General features: G+C 44.1%; 2 protein-coding genes across 7 annotated transcripts in view; one reads left to right on the forward strand and one right to left on the reverse strand.

Annotated features, from left to right (window-relative positions):
* Nucleotides 1-1,273: 1,273 nt before the first annotated feature.
* Nucleotides 1,274-5,151, reverse strand: ubiad1 (UbiA prenyltransferase domain containing 1). Its single transcript, XM_022241220.2, has 2 exons — nt 4,833-5,151; nt 1,274-4,236 (listed from the first exon to the last, which is right to left on the reverse strand). Exons 1-2 carry the CDS (start codon nt 4,941-4,943, stop codon nt 3,208-3,210), a joined length of 1,140 nt encoding a protein of 379 aa, XP_022096912.2. The 5' UTR covers nt 4,944-5,151; the 3' UTR covers nt 1,274-3,207.
* Nucleotides 5,152-7,264: 2,113 nt separating this feature from the next.
* Nucleotides 7,265-24,255, forward strand: part of mtor (mechanistic target of rapamycin kinase) — a 103,223-nt gene continuing 86,232 nt past the window's right edge. For 2 of the 6 annotated variants that reach the window (XM_087147619.1, XM_087147623.1), the window contains exons 1-15: nt 7,439-7,593; nt 9,627-9,845; nt 10,228-10,460; nt 10,797-10,898; nt 11,542-11,640; nt 12,536-12,670; nt 13,969-14,031; nt 15,426-15,485; nt 18,673-18,867; nt 19,372-19,484; nt 20,183-20,228; nt 21,054-21,187; nt 21,702-21,830; nt 22,689-22,852; nt 23,524-23,726. In XM_087147619.1, coding sequence (XP_087003745.1) covers nt 9,635-9,845; nt 10,228-10,460; nt 10,797-10,898; nt 11,542-11,640; nt 12,536-12,670; nt 13,969-14,031; nt 15,426-15,485; nt 18,673-18,867; nt 19,372-19,484; nt 20,183-20,228; nt 21,054-21,187; nt 21,702-21,830; nt 22,689-22,852; nt 23,524-23,726 — 1,887 coding nt within the window. In that variant the 5' untranslated portion in view covers nt 7,439-7,593; nt 9,627-9,634. Of the gene's footprint in view, nt 7,359-7,438; nt 7,594-9,626; nt 9,846-10,227; nt 10,461-10,796; nt 10,899-11,541; nt 11,641-12,535; nt 12,671-13,968; nt 14,032-15,425; nt 15,486-18,672; nt 18,868-19,371; nt 19,485-20,182; nt 20,229-21,053; nt 21,188-21,701; nt 21,831-22,688; nt 22,853-23,523; nt 23,727-24,255 lie in introns of those variants that run through there. The other 4 variants (XM_087147620.1, XM_087147621.1, XM_087147622.1 and 1 more) reach the window with 4 other exon arrangements.

Consider the following 24,255-nt stretch of genomic DNA (forward strand, 5'->3'; position numbering starts at 1 on the left):
AACTAACAAGTATCCTATTTTAGTACAGCACGGGCCTACTTCAAAGTAACTACAGACCACTTCCGCGGACGCCATCACTATATCCTAAACAGGATAAGTATGGAAAGCATAATTTTGACAGCCTTGAGCTTGAGACACGTGGCGCTAAAACAAAACTACCAGGTGATTCAAAAATTGAAAAAAAAAATCACAATATGTAATTAACATATTCATGACATATACCAGCAGTCTTACATTCGCAAATAGGTTTTACTCAAATTAGAAAATATGTAATTTAAGCAACTGTGAAATATGCTGGTACGAATTACGATGAAAGATCAACTTGTCGGGGGACGAAAACACTCAGTCTACAGAAATAATGGTACTTGAGTGATAATGGTTTTCTTGCACGTGGGAATGTCTTTGTGCCTTCAGGAATGGAAATTCCTGAAGCAAATTAAATAATTTAACCTTTCGAGAGGCCGAGGTCCAGCTGCTATCATGGCAACCGGAGCATAGAAGTCGACGTGTACATCTTTGAAATTTCATGATCTTGCTAAATCATTAACAACCATCCGTAAGTGAAAACGACCCTACCTTTTTGGCCGCTTTTTAAAGTTCAAACCACACATTATGCCAAATGTATTTGAGGGCCTCAGGGGTTTCGCAAACAGGTTGGCCTCATTTCTTTCAACGTAGTATGCGAACTTGCTTCAAACTAGAGTCGAATTTCCTACTTGAAGCGCGGCGACAGGGGTAGATTACTCATTTCTGCGATAAATGCAAGTCGGTTTGCTTTTTGGTCTTTTCAGAGGGCAGTTTCAATTTTACAGAGTCTGCGCTTTTTATGTCACTGTTGAGTTTCCCTACAAGTGATTGCTAAATAAAAAAATCCTCTTTAAAATTGAGACAAGTAGGCATTCTGAACGAATTCGGAGTAACATCGAAATATAACAAAAGGATGATTTTTTCTGCAAGCATTAGCCGCCCATACAAATTGTAGGCAAAACCAGAGTGGTCTAAATTTATTTCCAACTTTTGATTGTAGGCCTATATTCTTTTTGAACATAAATGGGAAGTCTACATCTTTAGGCGAAAGAAAAAGGTTCTATCTCGGCCTTTGATATAATGAACAATGGACAGTGACAATTTGTCTACTGTTGAAAATCTAAGTAGTGGCTTAAGGGTAGTTTTTCAACAGCTTAGGGGTGCTTTTTAACCCCCTTTAAGAGCGGGTGGGGCTGCACATACGTTTCTGTAATCTTTATAAAAACTTGTGGAGAGAAACATTACATATTTTTCTTTCCCTTTATTGAAGGACACCGACAAATTATTGGCAACACTTTTAGCATCCAGCATTCAGACATTGCAATTATCAATTGTGGACAAGCATTGCACAGGCTTAAAACATAATGCACGATGACACTGGGAACCTACGTGTATGTGACAGAATATCAAATGTAACTTTGGAAGGAGGGCACATTAATATGAAACTTGTAGAAGTGCTGTGGTCAAGACCATCACAAGACCATGCACAAGACTATGCACAAGACCAGTTATAAGACCATGCACAAGACCAGTCACAAGACTATGCCCAAGACTATGCACAAGACCAGTCACAAGACCATGCACAAGACCGGTCACAAGACCATGCACAAGACCGGTCACAAGACCATGCACAAGACCAGTCACAAGATCAGTCACAAGACTATGCACAAGACCAGTCACAAGACTATGCACAAGACCGGTCACAAGACCAGTCACAAGACTATGCACAAGACTATGCACAAGAGCAGTCACAAGACCAGTCACAAGACCAGTCACAAGACCAGTTACAAGACCAGTCACAAGTGAGGGGTGAACAATGAGACATGAATGCTTTTTGTTGGAGTTACTTTTGAATAAGTTGTGAATTGAATTTCGGCTTGGGGTCTTTGTGATGGTCTTGACCACAACACTTCTTTATAGACTGACTGGAAACACTTCTTCTGAGCTCCTTAGTCACAAAAGCCAGTGCATATCTATCACCAAAATGAAGAATCAGATAATACAGTTATTAAAGAATATTACAATGGTCGTTCGTTTGTAAAATAGATAATTCAGATCAGTTTTGATGATATAATTGTGGGTGAAGCCAATAACACACATGAGGTATTATACTTCGTGACAATCACAGATTTCTGTAGCTGGACTTTAACCACAGTGTTCAGAATTTTTTACTTGACTTTTGGCATAGTATTTACAAAGAAGGCTCCTTTACAGAAAGCACTTGGTTCCTGGAGAATGCAGTGAGAGATGTATAGGTACACAAAATTGGTACATACATGTAAGCGGAAAATCAATTTTACACACACAACAAAAATTTGGATTCAAGTAATATTTTGATAAATAAAAATTTAAGAATGGTAACACAATAAATAAAAATACGAAAAGAGCAAAAATGTGGAATTCTTGCCGAAATGGAGTGTCTCAAGTCTTTGAAAGTTTGAACAGAATAACAATGCAAACGTTTTTTCACTGTCTGCACATCAGAAGGCCTATGGATAGGGCTGAGGCGAATATCTGAATATTAACCAAATATTTGATCCATTATCGAATATTGGAATATCATTTTTCAAACTTGAATATTTGAAAGCAAATTTCATGAAAAGGAAGGGAAAATGTTCTTTTAAGTGAAAAAATTGCACTATGGAGGTTTGTTTCAAGCAGTTTCTAATGAAAAGCGACAGAAATCCTACGATTTAAAAAGTAAATTATTTATTAAACAGTTTAAAAGGAGTAGAAATTTTCAACAGGGCAAGAAGTCTTCATCTCTTGCTAAATTGTGGCTGGAGATACTCCTAGATGTGAGAAGCTATTACATTGATCATAATGTACAACTGGGTGTGTTATTGCAACTGATTTTGTATATGGTTTGTTCATCAACAATCTGCCGCTCAGTGCGACCAAATATTCAGATATTTGATCAAATTGAAGATCAAATATTCGAAAAGTGAATTATTCGAATTGACTCAGCTCTACCTATGGATGCTTCTGTAGATCAGTGATCAAACTAAAGTCTCTGATAAAGTTGAGTTCTGGAAAAGACCATCAGTCTGCGTCTGAGACCCTTAGCTACAGCTTGCAGTAAACACTTGTGTCTAAGGGAAATGGCTGCAGCCGCAAGCCAGAGGCTCTCATTGGCAATGTGTTATTGCAGCCGTAGCCAAGATTCTTCTGAATGCAGCCTTATTTTGAAATAAGGGGGTTAGTTACTCCGGGCATCGCCCGGCTTGGGACCAGCAAGCAGGCAAGGATGTACAGTACACCAAAGACCAAGTTCAGCTTGGCAGTCCGCTGGGGCAGTTTGTCCATCTCCCCCCTGCGGAAGTCCTTCTCCAGATTGAACGCCATGGGCAGAGTGAGGAAGGGCAGTAGGTACCTGAGTGAGAAATTCACGCCCATGATGGCAAACAGGATGTAGGGCACGAACATCAGGAGGGCGTAGAGGATGTAGGAGCCCGTCTTCCCCAGGCACATGGCGATGGTCACGATGCCGGCCTTGCGGTCCGACTCCATGTCCCTGGCGTTGTTGCTGTGCAGGATGGCCTCTGTATTCATGGCCAGGGGGACAGCGTATAACAGAGGGAAGAGCTCCAGGCTCCCACTCTGGGAGGTGTAGGCGAACATGACAGTCAGCGGTCCAAAGGTGAACATGATCACCAGGTCACCCAGGGCCAGGTACTTGAGCCCGATGCCACCAGTGTACAGGAAGGAACTGGACAGGCCGCCGAAGTACAGCAGCGCTATGTGCTCTAGTCTAGCTGGTGAGAAATAATACAGCACCACGATGGCCAGGCACCCGACTATGTACAACGCTTGCCCAAATGTTGCCACATTGTCCGGCGTTAATATGCCGTCCACCAGTGTCCTATCGTCACTTTTCTTGCTGTCGATTCCTTTCAGGTAATCGTAGTAAGTGTTAACAAGGTTCCCTGCCCCGTGCACCGACAGGGCGGCCACCAGAGCGGCCAGGAAAACCACCAAATTGGAGGGGCTCAGGCCGGACTCGGTGGAGGACTTGAGAGCCAGCGCGGTGCCCAAGATCACAGGGTTGATGGAGGCGCTGAACGACCAGGGGCGGAGGGCGATCAGATAGGACCGGACTTGAGTCCTGACGCTGTGCTTGACAAGTGCTCGAACCTCTGGCTCTGGTACAGTTGTTATGCTCAGCGAAGAACCGTTGCTCATGTTCTTGTGGCTCTCCATTGTGGAGACCTAGGCCAAGATTGAGAAATTCAACAACATATTGTACAAATAAGTGATGTACTGTACACTGTGCTTATAAGTCAAGTCCAACTGCCAAGAAAATTCATTGCAATGCACTGAAGACATTTGAATCATAGATCACACAGCACACCTTACTGCAACCGGTATGGTCCTTCCTTCCAATCCAAGCCAATCATTTAATGAAGTAGTAGATGGACACAAAACTAATCTTTGCTCAACAAAGTGAACATGTTCAAAATATTCATGTGTATGTATTTTGTATCTTTGCCACGTTTGGCACTGCGTGCTTACGTCCATCACGGTATAGTCGCCAGGTCCCTTATTTAATATTTCAACACTTACTTACAAACCAATCAGACTCGACAATAGGTCGCGAAAATAGGGACCTCGTGACTGTAACAGTATAAGGTCATAAACGTTAGGCCAACTGTCATGATTGTTACGATTTACAAAGTAGGCCTAGGCTAAGTCAGCACGTGTACTGATGTACTTTATTCATTGTACTTGCGTCAAATCTTGCATGATTTCACAGGCCTTAATATTAAATTTTACCCGAATAACCCAATTAACCTCAAATTTTTTACCTTATTATTTGATCCGGCCGAAATATTGCGAACAACACTGAACAGATTTTCAATGTTGATACCGACAGATGAACGTGAAACGCTGACAAATCTACCCGAACGGTATGTCATGTATGTAGCCAATGCATGAAGATGACTCCTTACGGACGTTATGGGTAGGCTACTGGACAAAAGACGACAATTACATACTCTGAACGAGAGCAAACTGATGAAATCTACCCATGCTGTTACTATTTATACAATTTTCAAGAGCTAATAATAATTCCGCACGTCATGGCAATCGTGTGGGCATGGTGGGTCTGTCGGTCGAGTCGACGTAAACGGTCTATTGCCTCTGCGTAAAAAGGATCCGAACAAGGACGGGCATCATACCGCACGAGGGCAGTATGCATGTCGTGATCAAAATTAGACTTGCACAAGTTTAGCGAGGGTGATGTTTTTTTTTTTAACGTTTTATTGATTTTACGGGTTGCAATAATAGCCTCCTCACAAGTGAACAATGATCTAAATAAACGCAGTTAATTTGACTTTAATTTATTTGAAGCCTTCACACCTTTTCCCCACATTGGCTTGTTTGTTGATTATACCTTGCCGGTTGATCCGTCGATATGTTTGTAATTACATTTTCCATCAACGGGTAATACAATCTTTTTTATTGTCCATAAAGTTGACAGACTTTCGGTCAGTACGGTTGATAATGCAGTAGTGGGCAATTTGTGATCATACCGATTGGTGCAATCATAGACCCCAGGCAAAATACGGAAAGAACGTTTGCAAGAATTGTTCAGAGCTTCTTTTAAATCCCTCAATGATAAAGTTGAATTTATTACTTTTCCCTTATCAAAAACGCCGCTTGCCTGATGGGAGAGTGGGGTCCTCCCAATTTCTGTGGGAAACGCTACGACATGTCTAAGGAAGGGCAGTGCCTTCTCGCGCAACTCGCCCTAGGATCAATTCAACCAAACCTGATGCGTTCAGTGCCTCCTAACTTCCTTAGCAACTCACCTTATATTGAGATGGGTCTGAGGGTCGTCTTATCTCATTAATATGTGCAGCGATGTTAGATGAGTGTCTTCCACGAGTTATAAAATTATCAATTTCGAAAAAAGAAAAAAACAGCTCCAGAAACAGACTTGAGAAGATTTGAGTTTTTCTGACAAAATAGATTGTTTTCAAAATTTAATGGAATGCAAGCATCTAGGCCCTATTCTTCTCTTTCACTATAAAATGATGGAAATCATGACTGCAAGCGTGCCTACAAACTTGTTCTATACACGCGTATGTACATGGCCAGAGCTAGGAAATTAGCCTTTTGCTTGTCAAACTTGAATAAAATCTGGTACTCTGGTTCATCATTCTCGCCGGTTTACCTACTGCTATTTTAATAATATTCTTTAAAAAACGTTTTATTTGTACGTTTTATAGTTCTTTCTTAAATCATTACCCTTTACTTCAACTATGATTGTCTTTATTTGACCTCTGGGCCACAATGGAAGACAAATCTTTGAATAAATAAAACCAAGAGACAAACAAGCAAAGTTGCAAGACGATGATTTCACTCAAACTCGCTGAGAGTGTCATCTTGAAGGACTTGGGCAGGTCTGATTTCATATTCAACAGCGCCCTCCTGCGGTATGAGACTCCTTTTTCTTCAGATCCATTTAAGTAGAGGACGATCGACCTGTGGCGATTGAGTAATCATTAGCCTAACAGCCTTCTGTATCTTTCCCAACTCAAGATCCTGCCCATCTGAAGTTGGGCGCGTATTATATTGCTCCAGTCCTACCTGAAATTGGGCAAAAAAGCTTCCCGGAGAATGATCGACTTTTATGTGTCTCTTTTTCCCCTGCAGGCTAGGAAAACTATAAGTTTCATTAGTAGTTTTAGAAAAGATCTGAAAAATCAAAGCTTTGATTTTTCAGATCTAGTTATGTACGATAAAAAAGGTTCTGATTCAATGAAGGGCAGAAGCCCAAGTTGGTGGCCCACCCCTCTGTGGCAAAACCTGCAGGGGGGTAGTGTTGTCTGTGAATGGTCCCACATCTTTTAAAATTATGGAAAGCTGGAAGGGTCGCAGTCCTCTGTCTTCCTATTGGAGCTAGTCTAAGGGTTCTGCACCAAACTTGAAAGGAAGTCTGAGTCGCCTATAATCGCCCGCCATGGTTTACGGTTTATACGTTTGAGGATATGCTGTTGGGTGCTGCATTTTAGATTGAAATCGCTCACAAATTTGAATTGAAAGAAAATAACGGAAACAGCCTGTGGAGTCTGACCCAGTCATCATTTGACAGTTGAGTAGCCCAACTTGAAGTTCAAGACCAACTCGGTCATACTTCAGATGGGTAGAAAAGTCAAACTGGGCGCAGACATGCTGGTTCTGTTTGTTGCAAATAACCGGTAATACAGTTTTCGATGTGAAATGAATCACCTTTTGCAGGGCCTTTTGTTTACTTTTGGCAGATGAACATTCTCTACGCCATCCATAAGTATATTAAAACGCCAGATAATATTGAAAAAAAATTCATGGTATCTTTAACATTCTGTCTAAAATTTAAATCTTAAATACTGGTCTCTTGGTCAACAGTGAAGAAAATATAATTTTTCAACTATCAATGTTTGAAAGAGGATACATGAAATATGGCGACTTCCAGAGACTAAGTTCTGTTGGTTTTGTCATGTTTGTTGCTTGTTTTCTGGAGCTTGTTTGCTTTAAAGTGTTAATTTCGTGAAGTAATGTATCAGAATTAGCATCTTGGCTTCAGTACGTGAGAAAGTATTTTATTTGTTCTTTGCAATAAACATAATATAACTTCGTTGAGCTTTCAAATGCATTCAGTAGAGACCGAGTGGGGTTTTTTTTGGCATGTTTTGTGGGCGGGGCCGGAGACAAACTTGCTCACTGAGTCCTTGGTTATGATGTCCTACTCTAGCATGTGTTAGGTCTCAACTACCATCTTGTGTTGCGTAGAGTCTTTGAACTTCTTACTTGACGTTTATTAGTCTAAAAATAGCTTTGCAAAAAGTGGTGGAATGTTCTGAAATCATACTGATACTTGTTTGTTATGCTTGTGAGTTGTGGGGGATGTTGATTGAAATTTGAATGTGAAATTCTGGACAAAGGTTGGAAAGCATTTCATATCTGTCTCACTGTTTTTTAATGCAAAAATGTAAAACCTTGTAGGTCTACCCAACTTAAAACCTGTTAGGCATTGTAGGGACTAGCCCCACTAGTGTGGCACGGACTCTCACTCCCGATCCATCCTTAGCCACACATCTGTATACGCAAGTTCGTGTCGGGGTACTGAACATTTTCGGCGCACTCATTTATCATCGTGGACGCAATTTCTTGTGCATGCGAACATGACCCTAGACCTTTCCGCTTTTTAAAACCATTTACTCACTGTCACAGTCGCCATCTTTAAAATCAGGTCGTTGAACATACATCACTTGACCCCTAATTTTCTTGACGGCTGTTCCATGTCAAGACATCTAAACTGCTGCCAAAGTTTTGGAAGACCCCATTAGTGCATGTAGTATCTTATCGCTCAGTCCGTGTATTACATATGTAATACATGGAACAGCCGATTAGGGGTCAAGTGACGTAATGTTCAACGAACTTATTCCAAAGATGGCGACTGTTAGAGCGAGCCCGTTAGATTGAATGGATAAAGGCAAAAAGACTGGAAAATACCTGAATAACATGAGTCAAATCATTCAATAGATGGTTTTTAGAAAGCGGAAAGGTCAAGGATCATGTTCGTGTGTACAAGAAATTGCGGCCACGATGATAAGTGGGTGCGCCGAAATGTTCAATACGCCAACATGAATTTGCATATACGGATGTGTGGCTAAGGATGGATCGGGAGTGAGAGTCCGTGCCACACTAGTGGGGCTAGGTAGGGACCAGCTTAAGGCATGACTATGACAGGTCAGATATTTTACCATGTCTTGTGAGTAAATATTGAAGAAATTGATATCGGAACACCGTATTCCTTCCCATTACGCATTTCATTCATTGCAAAATAAATATTTCGAAGAGATGCAGAAATGTGTGTTATTTGGTTAGAATAGCTAGATTTATTTATGGACCTGACGTTGGTGGCGCTATTCCCGATATGCAATTTTTGAGTTATTGTGTGACTCATTTTTTACCTTGATAATACCATAGGGGTACTCCTATGAAGACTGAAAATGTGATCATCTGCGTACCTTAATTAACCTTGAAAACTTTGAATCTGCAGTAAAATTTTTTGCCAAAAATATTTATTCAACCCACAAAATGACACGGCAACATTCACAGAAATCCCAATTTCAGACAAATATGACTGATTACTCTTACACGTACCTTGATTTTATTTGTTCATCTTACCTGTGGTTCATGTTGGATTATATTTGCATTAAAGAAGAAAACTGAAACGTGGTGGTTATTGTTACTAATTAGGCCTTTTGGAAGAAATTCTGGTTAACACCCCGTCCCCTTCCAGTTTCACACTGTATACGAGTTACAGATATTCAAAATTGTATATTATTTCCCATTGCAATTTATATCTTCATCTAAAGATGCCAAACGGGTCACAACTATTTGGCCTATTATGCATAGTATGTATATACTTTGGTGCACGTTTATTTTATCATAACTTCCGTTCTAGTAGCCTTATAGAGGTGGGAGACCTGCCTATCATTTGAATGAAAATTTGTAGCCTTTTAAGAAGACATCATAAAAGAATAATTGGAGCATTGTGAAAGTTCCATGAAACTAGCTAGTGAAAATGTGTACTTGTTTCTTCTGGACAGGAGTCAGGATGATTGACCAGTTTGTCAGCGGCCTGAAGAGCCGGAGCGAGGAGAAGCGGACGAGGACGGCCAAGACGCTGCAGCACTATGTCACCACCGAGCTGCGGGAGGTGTCACAGGACGAGAGGACGTCCTTCATGGACGAGCTGAACCACCACATCTTTGAGCTGGTGTCCAGTCAGGACGTGAACGAGAAGAAGGGTGGCATCATGGCCATTGGTGAGGGGTCAGGGCCGAATTTTCGGCACAGGCACTTTGGCATGGGCCCTGTGAATGATTCACGGCATTAGAATGGAAAGTCATAGGATGTGAAAACAGAGTGGCAGTTGAGACAGACTTGAGTGAATATTGTAGTACTGAGTGAAAATAATATTTTCCAACAGGTGCGGTCTGCTACCTTGTATTTTCTCTCGCCATTGACCCAATGGTTTCTGGTAGTCTGGTTTTGCAATTTTATGGATCATCTTGAATATGTGCCCAGTTACTGCTTTGATGTCACGAATGTGTTTTGATTCGGAGTCCAGAGAACACCCCTCGGAGTGAGAATCAAGTTGACAAGGATTTATCTCCTGCTTTGGTTTATAATGCGTTTTCATTTTAGTGAGCCTGATCAGCATCGACAGCGACAATGCCACCCGCATCACCCGCTTCGCCAACTACCTGCGCACCCTGCTGCCGTCCAGCGACGTGGCGGTCATGGAGATGGCGGCCAAGGCCATCGGTCGGCTGGCCATGGCCGGCGGGACCTTCACGCCTGAGTATGTGGAGTTTGAGGTCCGGCGAGCACTGGAGTGGCTGGGCGGAGACCGGAATGAAGGGCGTAGACACGCTGCGGTGAGTGTCGGTGCTTTCTTTTATTTACCCCACATTCCTTGACATGTTTACCACGAACCTTCCTACTGTTACTTCTGCTGTAATTGACCATCACACGGGTCATAGTGACCTCTATCCTCCACGGTCAAAGGCAAAAGACCAGCACCCATTTGGTGTCAGCTTCACACTATCTGCGACGTGCGTATGTCAGGTAAGCCGGATATGACCGCAAGGCCTTGTACTGGTGGCAGGTCGTTGCCCGAGGCGGAACTGGAGAGCACCATCAATGGCAACACGAGCCGAGGCGGGGCTTTGAGGCACTGAACGTGACCAATCGTCTGTTTTCCTTTACTCCAGGTGCTTGTACTGCGAGAACTCGCGGAGAACACCCCGACGTTTTTCTTCCAGCAAGTCCAGAGCTTCTTTGACCACATCTTCAATGCAATCAGAGATCCAAAGGTAGGCGCAACGCCATCAAGAAGTAAATCAATAACCAGGTGAAATCCCCTGGAAAGAACTCACGGTCTGCTCGGCACAGGAGTTTCATAGTTGGGTGCGTCTGGTCTGACTGAATTCCGCCAAGGAGGCTTTATAGGCCCGAATGGAATACAAGTTACGTACTCGGCAGGATACCACCCCTGAAAAGAGCATTTTTCTTCTTGACCTGCAAAAGTGGACTGGTTAAAAAAAATCCCCTCAAGACTCAGTGAATTTAAAATCTCAGTAAGTGTCAAATTTTGCCAAAGAAACCTCGTGGTCTGCGCTGGACAGGAATTTCATAGTTGGGGGCATTTGGTTTCTGCAAATTCCAAATGAGGCTTCACGGATCAGCATGAGAGAGCAAGCCATGCTTCAACAGCCCTTGGTCAATACAAATTATTGGAAGATAAAACTGATAACTTCTCTGTTTTTAAAATGTGAAACTGAGTGTAACAAAGCAGAAACCGACCCGACAAAGGTCATCATTCCTCTTCACATGCAAGATCTAACTGATTGAAGAAGTACCTTAAGACTCAGTACTGAAACCCGTCACACAATCACCCACGCCCTTTTTTAATACTCAACATGTTTTACTTTTTCCCCCCTCCAATATTTCCGACAGCAAGCGATTCGCGAGGCAGCCGTAGCCGCCCTGAGGGCCTGCCTGGAGCTGACCTCACAGCGCGAGACCAAGGAAATGCAGAAGCCGCAGTGGTACAAGGTCAGGGATGCAACTGAGGCCATTTCAAAGTCACAAATAAAACTACCACATTGACCCATTAGTTCCCCGGACTACCCCAAAACTGCCTCAAGCAGCACTCCCCACAAACTGCCCCAGCACTATTAAAACCTTTATCATGATGCTGCCATGTTTGTTTGTTTCCCTGTAGACCCATTGGCAATAGTAGTACATCTTCACATATGGATGAAAGGGAACAGACTATTTTTCCTTCCAGCCTCACTTTGGTTACATTGTTTTAAATGGTAGAAAAGCAAGATGGCTGCCCCATGACAGAGGTCTATGGTTGGTTATTATGGATTCACCAAAGAATAAGTACAGTGCAGTTTTATGTAATACAAGTGCTGATGGGCGAACAAAGAGAAGTATAGCATTACACACAGTCATGCACAGCTTTTTCTTTGAACTTTTTGGTCAAGTTCGGGCGGCCTGTTCGCGCTCAAATGCCGGGAACATGACTCAAGATCACTGTTCTCGAAACAGGATCACACACCCCCTCTTCGTCAGGGTTTTACAAGAACAACTCGTGAGATTCTGATTTTTGAACAGCTGCAAAAAGTAGAGAGATGGCTTCCAAAGCCACAGACAATGGGAAGTTTTGCAAAATTAACATTGATTATTTTCCATAACACAGAAACGAATGTTCCTGTTTAAATAGAAAAGAATTCAGCCCAGTTATCCAAATATTAACTCTCGAATAACGTACATGGCCGCCGCCATTTTGCAGTTGCTTGCCATTCACTGCCAGCAGCAATAACCGGTTGTGTGTTCCCGGCGTTTGAGCGGCCGACCCACGAACAACAAATTGAGCTGTCCGTGAACATACGAGAACAAGCCGCGCAATCTCGAAACTTTGCTGTTGGTCTTTTATCTTTAGCAAACTTACGAAGAAGCCGAGAAGGGATTTGAGGAGGTGACCACCAAGGAGAAAGGGCTGAATCGCGATGACCGCGTCCACGGCTCACTGCTTATCGTCAACGAGCTCATCCGGAACAGCAGCATGGAAGGAGAGGTGGGTGGCCAACAGAAATATTTGCTCTGAAGTAGTGATGCAGAAGCCCTTAACATCTGAAGGACAAATGTGGAAAATATCAGCATTGTATTGCAGGCACGCCAAAAGTGGCACGTGGCAAAAATGAAGTTGATTATGGAATTTATTTGCTGTGTATGAGTGTATACATGCTTTGTATGTTGTCAGAAATTTCCCTGAAAAAAATACCAATTGGTCTCCGACATCCCAAGTATTAGGATTTTTTAATTGGCCTAGATGTTGGTACATCATTGGACTCGATGTTAAAATCTGATTCTGATCCTTGCCGAACCCAACAACGAGCAACCAGTGCAGAATATTTAACCGACCCCCTCAAAATGAGTTGTCAAGCCATTTTTTTCCGATAATGTTGTTTCAGTTGCATCAGCAAATGCACACTGAGCTCTTTGTTTTTGAGGTATCACTCAGTCAATCGCACCCTGCTGAAAATGGTCAATGTAAGGGTGAAAACTACCGACGCTTCCCTAGTGATTTCCAATGTGCAAAGTTTTTTTCAATGCCTCCAACTCCAAAGTGGCCCTAGCGACTTTCAGCTTATTTTGTCCGAGAAATAATGGACCTTGTCCGATTGGGGCTTTCCACAGCACCTGTGGCATGACTACCCATTCCAAGAAAGGCAGGAGTACTAGTCCTACTGAACAGTTCCACTGTTGGATCTTGCGATGGCTGGCTGGCTGGCTGGCTAGGACTCTAGCCTCGGAATACTTGATCTCTTTAGTCTTACTATAGCAGGCATGCCGTTGCGTTCAGCAGCACGTCTAGTCTAAAATAAAGTGATCTAGTCAGTGTAAGGTGCAAAGAAGGTTAACCCAATCATATCATGTATGCTGCTTTATTTCTTGTCACATTACTGTATGAACCACAGTCCCGTGCATGCATTGTGCCTCAAGTGTTCTAAAACGTTGCCGTGTCCAAAGTGGAATGATTGTGTGGGCATGACGTGTGTATCACTGTTCCCTACACCTCTTCATTTTCTCTCCATGTCATTTGATATGCCCCTATATCCACGGCATTCCTTGAAATTGGCATGAAATATGACTAGAGATCTGAGAGTTCACCTTCGCATGACATGTTCTCCAGAAAGCTAGTTAAAATTTATTCGCCCTTGTATTATTTAAGCCTGTTTTCCCAAAAAGGAGCTCTGACCAGACCTGACACATTGACGGACGTGTTTTCCGTCCCCCCCGCCCCCCCAGTTTTGGCATAGAATACTTCAAGCCTGTTGATTTTGTCACGTGTACATGTATTTAAACTTGCAGCGTCTGCGACGAGAAATGGAGGATGTTTCTCAGGAACAATCTCAACACGAGCACAGCTTCAAGGTATACTCATCACTGCGGAGGGGCAAAAATTGGGGGGATTTTTCTATAAGGGGGACTTACGAATTTGAGGGGCTGTGCCTTGCCTATCTCAGTGCTGTGATGAGAGTAGACTTGCTTCTCGTGGGCTGGTGATTTGCTGGAGGCTTTGCATGTTAGGGGACTGACTAGCTGACTGGCTGGCCCCCTGATTGGCTAGGTAAATGACTGGCTGGCCCCCTGGCTGTCTAGCTGAATGGCTGGCTGACTGGCTCGCTTTCTGGCTTGCCAGCTGTCATGTTGGGAGGCTGGCTTGGTGACTGGCTAGCAAGCTGGCTAGTTTAGCTGGTTGGCAGGCTGGCTAGTTAGCTAGTTGGCAGGCAGGTCGGTTAGCCGGCTGGCAAGCTGGTTGGTTACCTGGCCAGCTGGCTGACTGGAGAGCATGATGGCTGGTTAGCTGGTTGGGAGGCTGGCTAGTTAGCTGGTAGGTAGGCTGGCTGGTTAGCAGGGTGGCCGGCTGGCTGGCTGGTTATTTTAGTTAGCTGGTCAACTGGCTGGTTGTTTTATCTGGCTGGCAAGCTGGCCAATTACCTAGCGGGCAGGTTGACTGGTGAGCAAAGCAGCTGACTGACTGGCACCCCAGTTGCCCAGTCAGTGGGCTGGCTGGCCGGTTGGTCAAAGGACTAGTCCAATTGCACACTATCCACAAGTCTGAATCATGAACAAAATGATAGTACAGAAATGAAGATACCGCAAAGCAGTAACTCCACCATACCGCTTGATTACTTTGCGCTCAGTGTGCTAAAAGCATGTACTACGCTAATGTTTCTGTTGTCAAGATTCAAAAATATTGCATGAGAAAGGTGCTGTAAAGTCTTTGTAAGAATCAATCTCTTTCTGTCGCTTACAAGTATCTTATTTTCCTCTGAATTTTCGTTAACACAACCTTGCTGATTAATTTACCATGAAGCTGCTGCCCCACACTAAACAGTGTCATGTACTAATTCATATCTACCGTTTACCGGTAGAAAGGATAAATACAAGTAAATACTGAGTTTGCCTTCCAGAAAGTCCCATGTGGCATCTATAGCGTGATTTGAATAATGTGCGTGTCTGCGTGCAGTGTTTGAAAATTCTATTGACCCGAATGGCATGTGCATGGCGGACGAAACACTAAATGCTAACAGCGTGCAGGGAATGAATCTCACAGATGTGCATCTCGGGAGATCTTGTCACTCTCAAAACTAAAACACTCCCCCCCTTCCTAACTTTTTCGCATGAAGTGTAAACGCCCCTCACTGTTTGGAATAGCAACTATCGGTGCATTCTGTCCTGAGAATGTTGGTTGTTGTGTTTTTTTTTTTGGTATGTCAATACCCTCTACCCCATTTTGATACCTTTCTGGTCTGGTTTCACAGCATTCGACACCGGAGCACTGGTACCGTCGTAATCGCAATCGTTTCCTGCGATTGCCCAAGGTAGTAAAGGCCGCTGTAAAAGGGGGCGATCCCAAATCGGTTTGGAGTGTCTGACATTGTACTCACACTCATTTACGTTTTGCACCTGCTGATATATAGGACTGGCTGTCTTAACTAGTTTTTTGGTTTTTTTTTCCCACTCACCACGATTACCCATTTTCAGCGCTTTGCCCATTTTTATGTTTTACACCCAATCATTTAAGGATTTGGATTTTGCTAAATTGTGGAAATTTAGACAATCACCGCTTCATTTGTTTTTCTGTTTTTGTCTTTTTTTTTCAATAGTTTGCTGACAATTTAATTATCCCGTTGTATCAAAGATTGTTTCTTTGATTCATCTCAAGCCATGATATGCAAAGTTTAATTTATTCCTCAAATACTCCAACAGTTATCATCATATTACTTGTTTTGAAAAAAAAAAAAAACAACCTTTCCAAGATTTCCTAAAAAACCCCAACTGCGTGCTGCCATACGTCCCCACTGTTTTTTTTTGTTCCCTTTTGCTGAGTTTAGCTTCATTTGCTCTTCATATGCCATTTCCTTCTCTCGGTTAAACCCCATCTTTCTGTTTTTTGCCACCGCAACTACCCCCAGGTTCACAAATCTTTCAGCCAAGTGGATAATATTTCTGTTTGGCAGGTATCATGAATTGGTCATAGGGCAACCCACGGCAAAAAGGGGAGAAATCACTGGTCAGCCACAGATACCACAAACCCACGACAGAGCAACCAGCTCTTTCGTGTCGGGGGGCATGCGCATGCCCAGTATCCTATCAATTCCTCAATGCTAATGGATGATATAGCGGTGGTTGGGCACCAGTGAAGTAGCCAAGTCCAATTTCCATGGTCAGGTGCACCACCAATCACAGCTGTTAGCCTGTGTCAAATGCGGCCTTAGTGCGCTACACAATCATCTAGATTGTGACACCGTATAGTTAGCACACCCCACACCCGTTATCCCCTGCACACTGCAGGCAATGATTATACTTTTTACACGTAACTGGAGACATTTCTGACAGCGTTTAACAGTAGTCTGTTGAAAAAATAGAAGCATATTCGTGCATGCCGTAGTGTTAGAGGCAAGTGTCTGCTTTGCACTGTCTGCCTAATACTGATCTGCTGTGGAGAAACTCAGTCACGTGCGTGATATTGTGTGTTTGTTTGATGGCTCCGTTTCCAATCAAGTGTGCATTTCTTGTCAGAAGTCTTAGTCATGGCGTACCGCTGCAGCTCAGGCTCATCACGCAGCTTGCCTGGAGTGCTCCACTTTTCTTTTGTGTTTGTTGGTTTTGTTCTGTTCTCTGTGGATTGCATGAGCAGTATGGCCCCCCGCATTGCATGATGATGTTGTTTTTCAATTGTCACGTAGTGAAAAGTGCATGCCGACTTGTGGAATGCCAAGTGCCCTCACCTCATTCTGTTTTAATAGTGTGGTGATGTGCCGCCCTCTTTAGCTCATGCTTGGTGACAATGCTTGCACACTTTGATGTTCTTGCTTCCGGCAAGATGACTCGTACAAGCAGCAGCCGTGTCTAAATCAAGGGGCTACGACTTGGAGTGATGCACATCTCCATGTATGGGAAATGACATCAGCCTCTAGCTAGAGGCTACCATAGATGTGCATGTCACACTTAGCCACAGCCATGCAATTTGGACATGGCATAAACTCCATGAAAAAAAAAACCTCTCTGAATCAGAAATTTTTCAAAGCGTCAAAGTTCACGTCACTCTTTTTGGAGTAGTGCTGTACTGTGCAAACGTTTCACCTTTGTAGTGCTCTGCAAGAAACTAATGAAAACTTTCTCCGGAGATGAAGTGATGTCATTTTTACAAATTCCCCCCCCCCTCATTTTCTCAGTCTGCTGTATTAAAGACTGCATCTCTCTGGAAATGCAATCCATTTTTGACTACCAAATGATGACTTTAGAACCATTACTGTTTTAATATCTGTTCTTAGTAAAGGTAAGCTTTGCTTCGCTAACGTTTGTTGCCGATCATGTTTGATCATGCTGTTGCCGTCTCATTGCTTTTTGACGCTGACACACATGTATCCGTGCTTTTTTTCTTGTTTTTTTTTCCCATTAACGATGCTTCCAGATTGCTGTCACCATTTTTTCCTGGTCGTGCTGTTTTCACAGGATTTGGATTTCCCACTTTTCATACTTCAGCCCAGATAGTTCAGCAGAGTAATAGTGACATCTATAGTTTAGAAAGGATTGACCAGAGGTTGATTGTGGGTGTGACCTCACAGCGCTTGATAGGAAACATGCACGTCTGTAGCCATTGTCTCAACCCACCCAACCTTCAACCAATCCTTTCTAAAAAAAAAATGGTAGCATCGTCCTTATCCTTAGAGTTGAAGAAATAACTTGGTCGTGCCTTTTCCCCTCAACATGGGTAATCACTTCATTTAATGGTGACCTCCTTTGAAGCATCCAGCTAAATCCAACAAAATCTTAAATACTGCATATTCAAATAAAACAAGGTTTTGTTGGTTTCAGCAGGGTTGGCAACACCTCGAGGCCTAAGGGACCCATTTTATGGAGTTGCCGGGCAGAAAGTGTTGTTCAAAGCCAAAATCAAAAGAGACCAGTCCAACGCACTATATATACTGGAAGCATGTTTTTGGCTGGTTTCCCGCATTTGCTCAAAAGTTGAGCATTGAACAGATATCTGAAGCTGACCCCTGCTCCAGTGTTCAACCTCAAGAAGGTTGATCACTTGGGTGAATCGTTGAATATTTGTTCCCAGTGCATGCAGGGAAGTTACAGACTGAAAGATTTCAGGTGGGCCAAACCCTACAGATATTTGTTGTGATAAACATTGGGAAAACTTTGTTCCAAAAATGGTGCAGAAAGCTTTGCAGAAAGGTGCAGAAAGCTTTGCAGAAAAGACTTTGGAGAGACACCAGGCCAAAGACCTCTTTGGCGGTTTCAATGCCAGCTCCTCTTCCCCTTCCTACCACTTTTTTTAATTGTTCTCTTGCCTGAAGCTCTGGCTGGGGACTGCTCCATTTGGAGTAGTCATGGAACTTACGCTGTAACGCCCTCGATTTTGACAAGTTACGACTAACCTCAGCAGTCCTGATCCAAAACCTCAATCACTCACTTGACACCTGTTGTGTGTGTATTCTTCCCCGCTCTCCTGATCACCGTCCCCTCTCCTCCCCAATGCTTCCCCATCTGAAGGAGTTCCAGAGCTCCAGCGTCAAGTCCCGCTTCCAGCTCCTGTCGGCCAGCATGGGCGGCCACGCCCTGCAGCCCTCCCAGCGCTCCTCGGTGACCAGCGCCATCTCCTCCCTGGTCTCGCCCGGCCTGCAGGGTAAGCCCCGCTTCGTGGAGAGCCGCTTCTGCCGGGAGCTCATGGAGACCAAATTCGATGAGGTACGTGGAGCGAGACCCGTCCTCGTGTTCGTGTAGGGACCCAAGCAACCATTGGTGATGGCATTTTTGTGCAAAATCCGTCAGTCCGTCAATCCGTTTGTTTGTTTGTTCGTTCATTCAATTCCAAAATTTTAAAAACTGAAAGTTATAGCCACTCGTCTATTTTCATTTAAGGCAGCTATCTTTGGAAGACTGATATTTAGTAAATTTCACATCCAAAGATTCTCTTACAAAATTATTCCCAGCGGACCATCACTGAAATTTTGCGAATTTGTATAATTTTAGAAATGGACAATAGCAGTGCCTCTTATCAAAGTTAATCTGTTTGACTTTAACACCTGTATCCCTTCATAATTTACAATGTTTGGATAAGGAGTAAGTCCTGAATGAAAAGATAAGATTGGTGTGAATAGTCTGTCGGGGTCTTGTGACGGTTCGCTGTCTCAACTATTTAGTAACTTTGCATATGAAATCCGGCCTAATTGTGTGCCTGGGTCTTTCTAGGTTTGTCAACAGGTCCTGAAGTACAGGAATAGCCGTAGTCCCCTCATACAGCAGACACTGTTGACTCTCATCCCCAGGCTGGCTGCTTTCCAACCCACAAGATTTGTCAGTCGGTAAGTTACCTTCCAACCCACTAGATTTGTCAGTCGGTAAGTTACCTTCCAACCCACTAGATTTGTCAGTCGGTATTAAGTTACCTTCCAACCCACTAGATTTGTCAGTCGGTAAGTTACCTTCCAACCCACTAGATTTGTCAGTCGGTAAGTTACCTTCCAACCCACAAGATTTGTCAGTCGGTAAGTTACCTTCCAACCCACTAGATTTGTCAGTCAGTGAGTCGTGTGTCCAGTGCCTCGCCCCTCCCCCCCAAAAAAAAGCCCAAAATGAGGCTTCTGTTGAAGCCCTACAAAAGATTTGAAGTTGGATTTCACCTGAAAAGCACGGAAGAAACAAAATGAAGGTTGTACTCAAAATTCCTAGTGATACCAAGATTTTAAATGATGGTGAAAGCAACTTCACACTGTGTTGTGATAATCGTGCCAAGAGATAAAGCGGTAGGCTTTATTCTGTTTCGCAAGGTTCCCTCCTCTCGCGAGCTTGCATGGAGATGCGTGACTGGTGCAGGCCAGTTCTGCCTTTGGACCTGGTATGGTTCCTTTCTGTGGCTGCTTCAGACGGCATCCACATTAAATGGATGGCTGTTGGGTTTCCAGACTTCACAGAAGAGGACCCTGAAGCAGTTGTCCAGGGTTATCGTTAGAAACTAATCCACTTTATCACAAAGAACATTTTGAAATTCTGTTTGCCCCAGGTACTTGGATGATTCTGTCCAGCATCTCCTCAACAGCCTGAGGAAGGTAAGTCAAATTCCAACTAGAACATGTTGAGGTAACTGGGTGGAGATCGGGGGGGGTATATTTATCTCCCCCCCCCACTTTTTGACTTGGGGGATACCGATATTATCACACCTTTCCCCAGCTTTTCAAGTCACTGACTTATTTTGCACCCGTAGCCTGCACCACCGACTATGCACTTGCTGGCGTCACGATCTCATCTTGGATGGAGGCCGTGCTGAGTTTTCAGAAATCCCCCCCCCCCCATAATGTGACAAGAAATCTCTGCCCGTGCATTGTTCACTCTGAGCACAGCCCGGGCAGCTTTACTTGCTTCCTGCAGATGCGAGTTTGACATTCTGAAGCACTCAAAGTGAAATGCTACACAGTTGGAATGTTTTCAACATTACAGTCATTTGCAAAAGTTTAGGACCACCCATACAAAATGCATTAACCTGATGAAAAACCAAACTTAAACCAATCAAACGTGGCCTCCTCTCTCCAATATCAATTCTTTTACATTGAAAATACTTCACCAGTAACTTTACAGTCTTAACTTGTAAGTCTGTTGTCGAGTCTATCATGAGTCCATCACAAGCTATGCAGTCCTAAGCCAAGTCACAGACTCGTCAAAATGATCTGCGACAACAGCTTTCCTGTGTCTTCGTCTACCCTTGCTACTCGTGACTGTTCTTATGACTGGATCTGTGAAAGGGCTTGTGACTGGACTTGTGGGTGCCTCAACTACAGCCCTGCTTTTGAGTGAGAGCCTTTCATCCCTCTCGCATCCTTAAGTCTATATCCATGCAGTCTGATGTGATTTGTCAACTTTGTCTCGGCTGCCCCCAGGAGAGAGAGCGCTCCAGCGCCTTCCAGGCCGTGGGCCTGCTCTCTGTTGCCGTCAAGCATGAGATCACGCCCCACCTGCAGAACATCCTGGTCATCGTCAGGGCCTCGCTCCCGCACAAGGACTACCACAGCAAGTGAGTGTCGCCCCCCGTTGAAAGTGATCAACCGTTTCATGTATTTTTATTTTTACAAAATGTCTAGACAGGTTTTGAGGTGGCTTCTTCGATCAGTTTGTCACAAATGCACACCAATCGGGGAGGTGGGTCAACACACGGGTTGTTTTCCTGGCTTTCCACCCTCGCAGCTTTGGGTTCGAATCTCACCCAGGCGGACATGCGGATTGATGTTTTAGTCCCTACCTGATTTGATGGGTTTTTCTCTCAGAACAATCCGAAGCTCTCCTTCCGCTTCTTAATCATAAAATAGAACATGTATTCTGGTTTTTTTTTTTGGCTCCGGGTTCGTTTCTGACTGATTTCATGTTGGGTTTTCCTGAAAGTATTCTGGGGTTTTTCCTCCCACCTCTGAAAGCATCGTTGGTTGTCTTCACTTCCAGGGCGCCCAGGGAGAACAGCGCACTGGTATCTGACAGGGCGGCCCCTGATGAATAAAACCGATCAATTCCCTCCCCCTGTCTCTCTCTTACAGGAAGAGCAAGCAAACCCCTGTAGATCCTTCCGTCTTCACCTGCATCAGCATGCTGGCCAGGGCCGTGGGCAGCAACATCTACGGCGACGTCAAGGACCTCCTGGAGCCCATGCTGGCAGTGGGTCTCAGGTATGAAGTAAAAACCCGCTGATGGAATTCGGTGTCACGAGGGAGAAGTAAAATCTAGTAATGAGATGTCGGAGTTGAAATCATTTCATAAGGAGTGTTCACTCAATGCTGTCTGAGAGTTTGTGCAGGAGAAAAATCTCAGGTTTTGTCTCGGACAAGACTGATATGTGCTCTGTAGGTTTAAACTAATTTCAGGCTTTGGTAAATGCTTTCCAGAAGTACATTTCCTAATACCAAGTGTGCTTTGCACCTGAGTGCATTCTCAGTTTGAACTGTATTTTTCTATGCAAACCTCAAAACATTCAACCACTCCTCCCATATGTTGTAGTCAAGCACCTTGCAAGTACTTTGTAAGTTACAATTTCTTTACAAGTTCTTGCAGGTCGTCACAAATGAATGTGTATTGTAAATACCGCTGTCTCAGAGCCACGTGCTGTTGAAACAAATTCTAACAAAGTCAAAGCCTTGTTGAAGCCTTTTTGTTACTCACTGTTAAGTTGTGAAAGTACAAGTGCTACCGAATCTTGCGGAAGGAGTCCAAAGGCCATCTTTCCAGTCTGTTCTCAGGTGTGGATCAGAAAGAGCAAACTGAACTTTTTTGCTTTGATGTTTCTCTTAGCCTGTCATCCTGAGGACAAATGGACCCCATTGGTGAAAATGCCGTGGACTTCAGTTGATTTCAATTGTGCAAGATTCTTTTCAAGGCCTTTTAACTCTGAAGTGGCCCGATCCCCATGCGACTCTTCTTTTTTAGGCTGGTTCGTGAGTGAAACTTGTCAAAGATACTTGTGGAGAACTCAGTTCCCCCCCCTCCCATCAGTTCTCAACCCTGTGACATTCTCTCTGCTCTCTTTCCAGCCCGGCGCTGACTGCCTCCCTCCACGACCTGGCTCAGCAGATTCCTCGCCTCAAGAAAGACATCCAGGACGGCCTTCTCAAGATGCTCTCCCTGGTCCTGATGAACAAGCCCCTCAAGCACCCGGGCACACCCAAGGGCCTCATGTCCCCAGTCTCCACGGCCGGTAAGCAGAGACCGTCCAAGAAACAGAAGGCGTTAATCCTTCACTCCCTCTCTGCGGTATCACTGCTGTTTTACAGTTTGTAGAAAACAAAAGCGAGGTAAAGTTTCAAGCTAACACGCCCTCCCCGGTGATGTTTATCAACAGTTTTCTGGGCATGGAGTGATGGGATGCCAGTCTGTAGTAGGTTACTCCTCAATCACTGTTGGCACCCGTTCAAACTCCAGAGTGGAGAGCATCACATTGGAGTAAAATGCCTTGCCTAGGGACACAGCACGTCAGTGATCAGTGGCTGGATTCGAACCCCTAGACCTTCTGACTCAGACTAATAAACCCTAATCGCCAGCCTGCGCTCCTATCTTTTTTTTAGTGCCCCTTCGAAAAAACAGAATTTGTCCTCCAAAGAGAGGTTTCATTGCCATCCTTCTGTAATCTTTGGCCCCGTCCATAACAGGCTTCCAGAACTACGGCTAGGTCTATTGTCAGCACGGCCCTTCACTGTCTGAATGAAGCGAAGACCTAGACCTAGCTCTAGACAACAAATTCGCATGCGGCTTATAGTTTTCACCTATAACCTTTGACCCTTCACCCTTTTGCCATCTTCAGTGCTCTGCCAATTTTGTACAGTGTGAACGGACTCGGGTTTTTTTTTTGTCCCTCTTGTCTCTGTCCAGGTTCCAGTCAGGGGGCCGCCGAGTTTGGGGACATCACCAGCACCGTGCTGGCCCTGCAGACCCTGGGCAGCTTTGACTTCGAGGGCCACTCCCTGACCCAGTTTGTGCGCCACTGCGCTGACCACTTCCTGTCCAGTGAGCACAAGGAGATTCGGGCCAAGGCCGCCCGGACCTGCGCCCAGCTCCTCCAGCCCTCCATCAACGTGAGTTGATTTCCTGAAGAAATTGTGGCACCAGTCACTCGAGAAACACAGAGAGCAGCACAATCAAGACGCAAACTGCAACGCAGACAAATGGAAACATGCCAAACAGAAGTGTTGCCACAAATGCAAACCAGCCCCAGACGGATCCTCAAAGTTGAGCCCGGTTCAACTTTACTGACTGTCTGTGTTGAGTTGCTTGGTAGGCCTGTACAAACACACACGCTGGCATGATGGGCGTGTATAGCGATGTTTCTCTCGCTTAGTACCACTCATTCTAACCATTTCTCCTTATTACTAGCGTATGCAGCCCTAATCGTCAACAAAACAGCTGACCATTAACAAATTACACCAAACTGGAGTATCAGTTTGGCTTCAAGAGGCGACATTGCCACCTAAAAGAGGCATTTTTTGCAAAAATTTACCGACTTTCGGACGCCATTTAAAAATATTTTTGGGTGGAATGACATTGCATAGCGTCTCTTCCGCCACTGTCTGCGTCTTGACGTCTTGCGTTCCATCTGCATTACAA

This window comes from Acanthaster planci, linkage group LG16, assembly GCF_054643075.1.
Source record: "Acanthaster planci isolate LZ-2023a linkage group LG16, COTS_SCS, whole genome shotgun sequence".
NCBI lineage: Eukaryota > Metazoa > Echinodermata > Asteroidea > Valvatida > Acanthasteridae > Acanthaster > Acanthaster planci.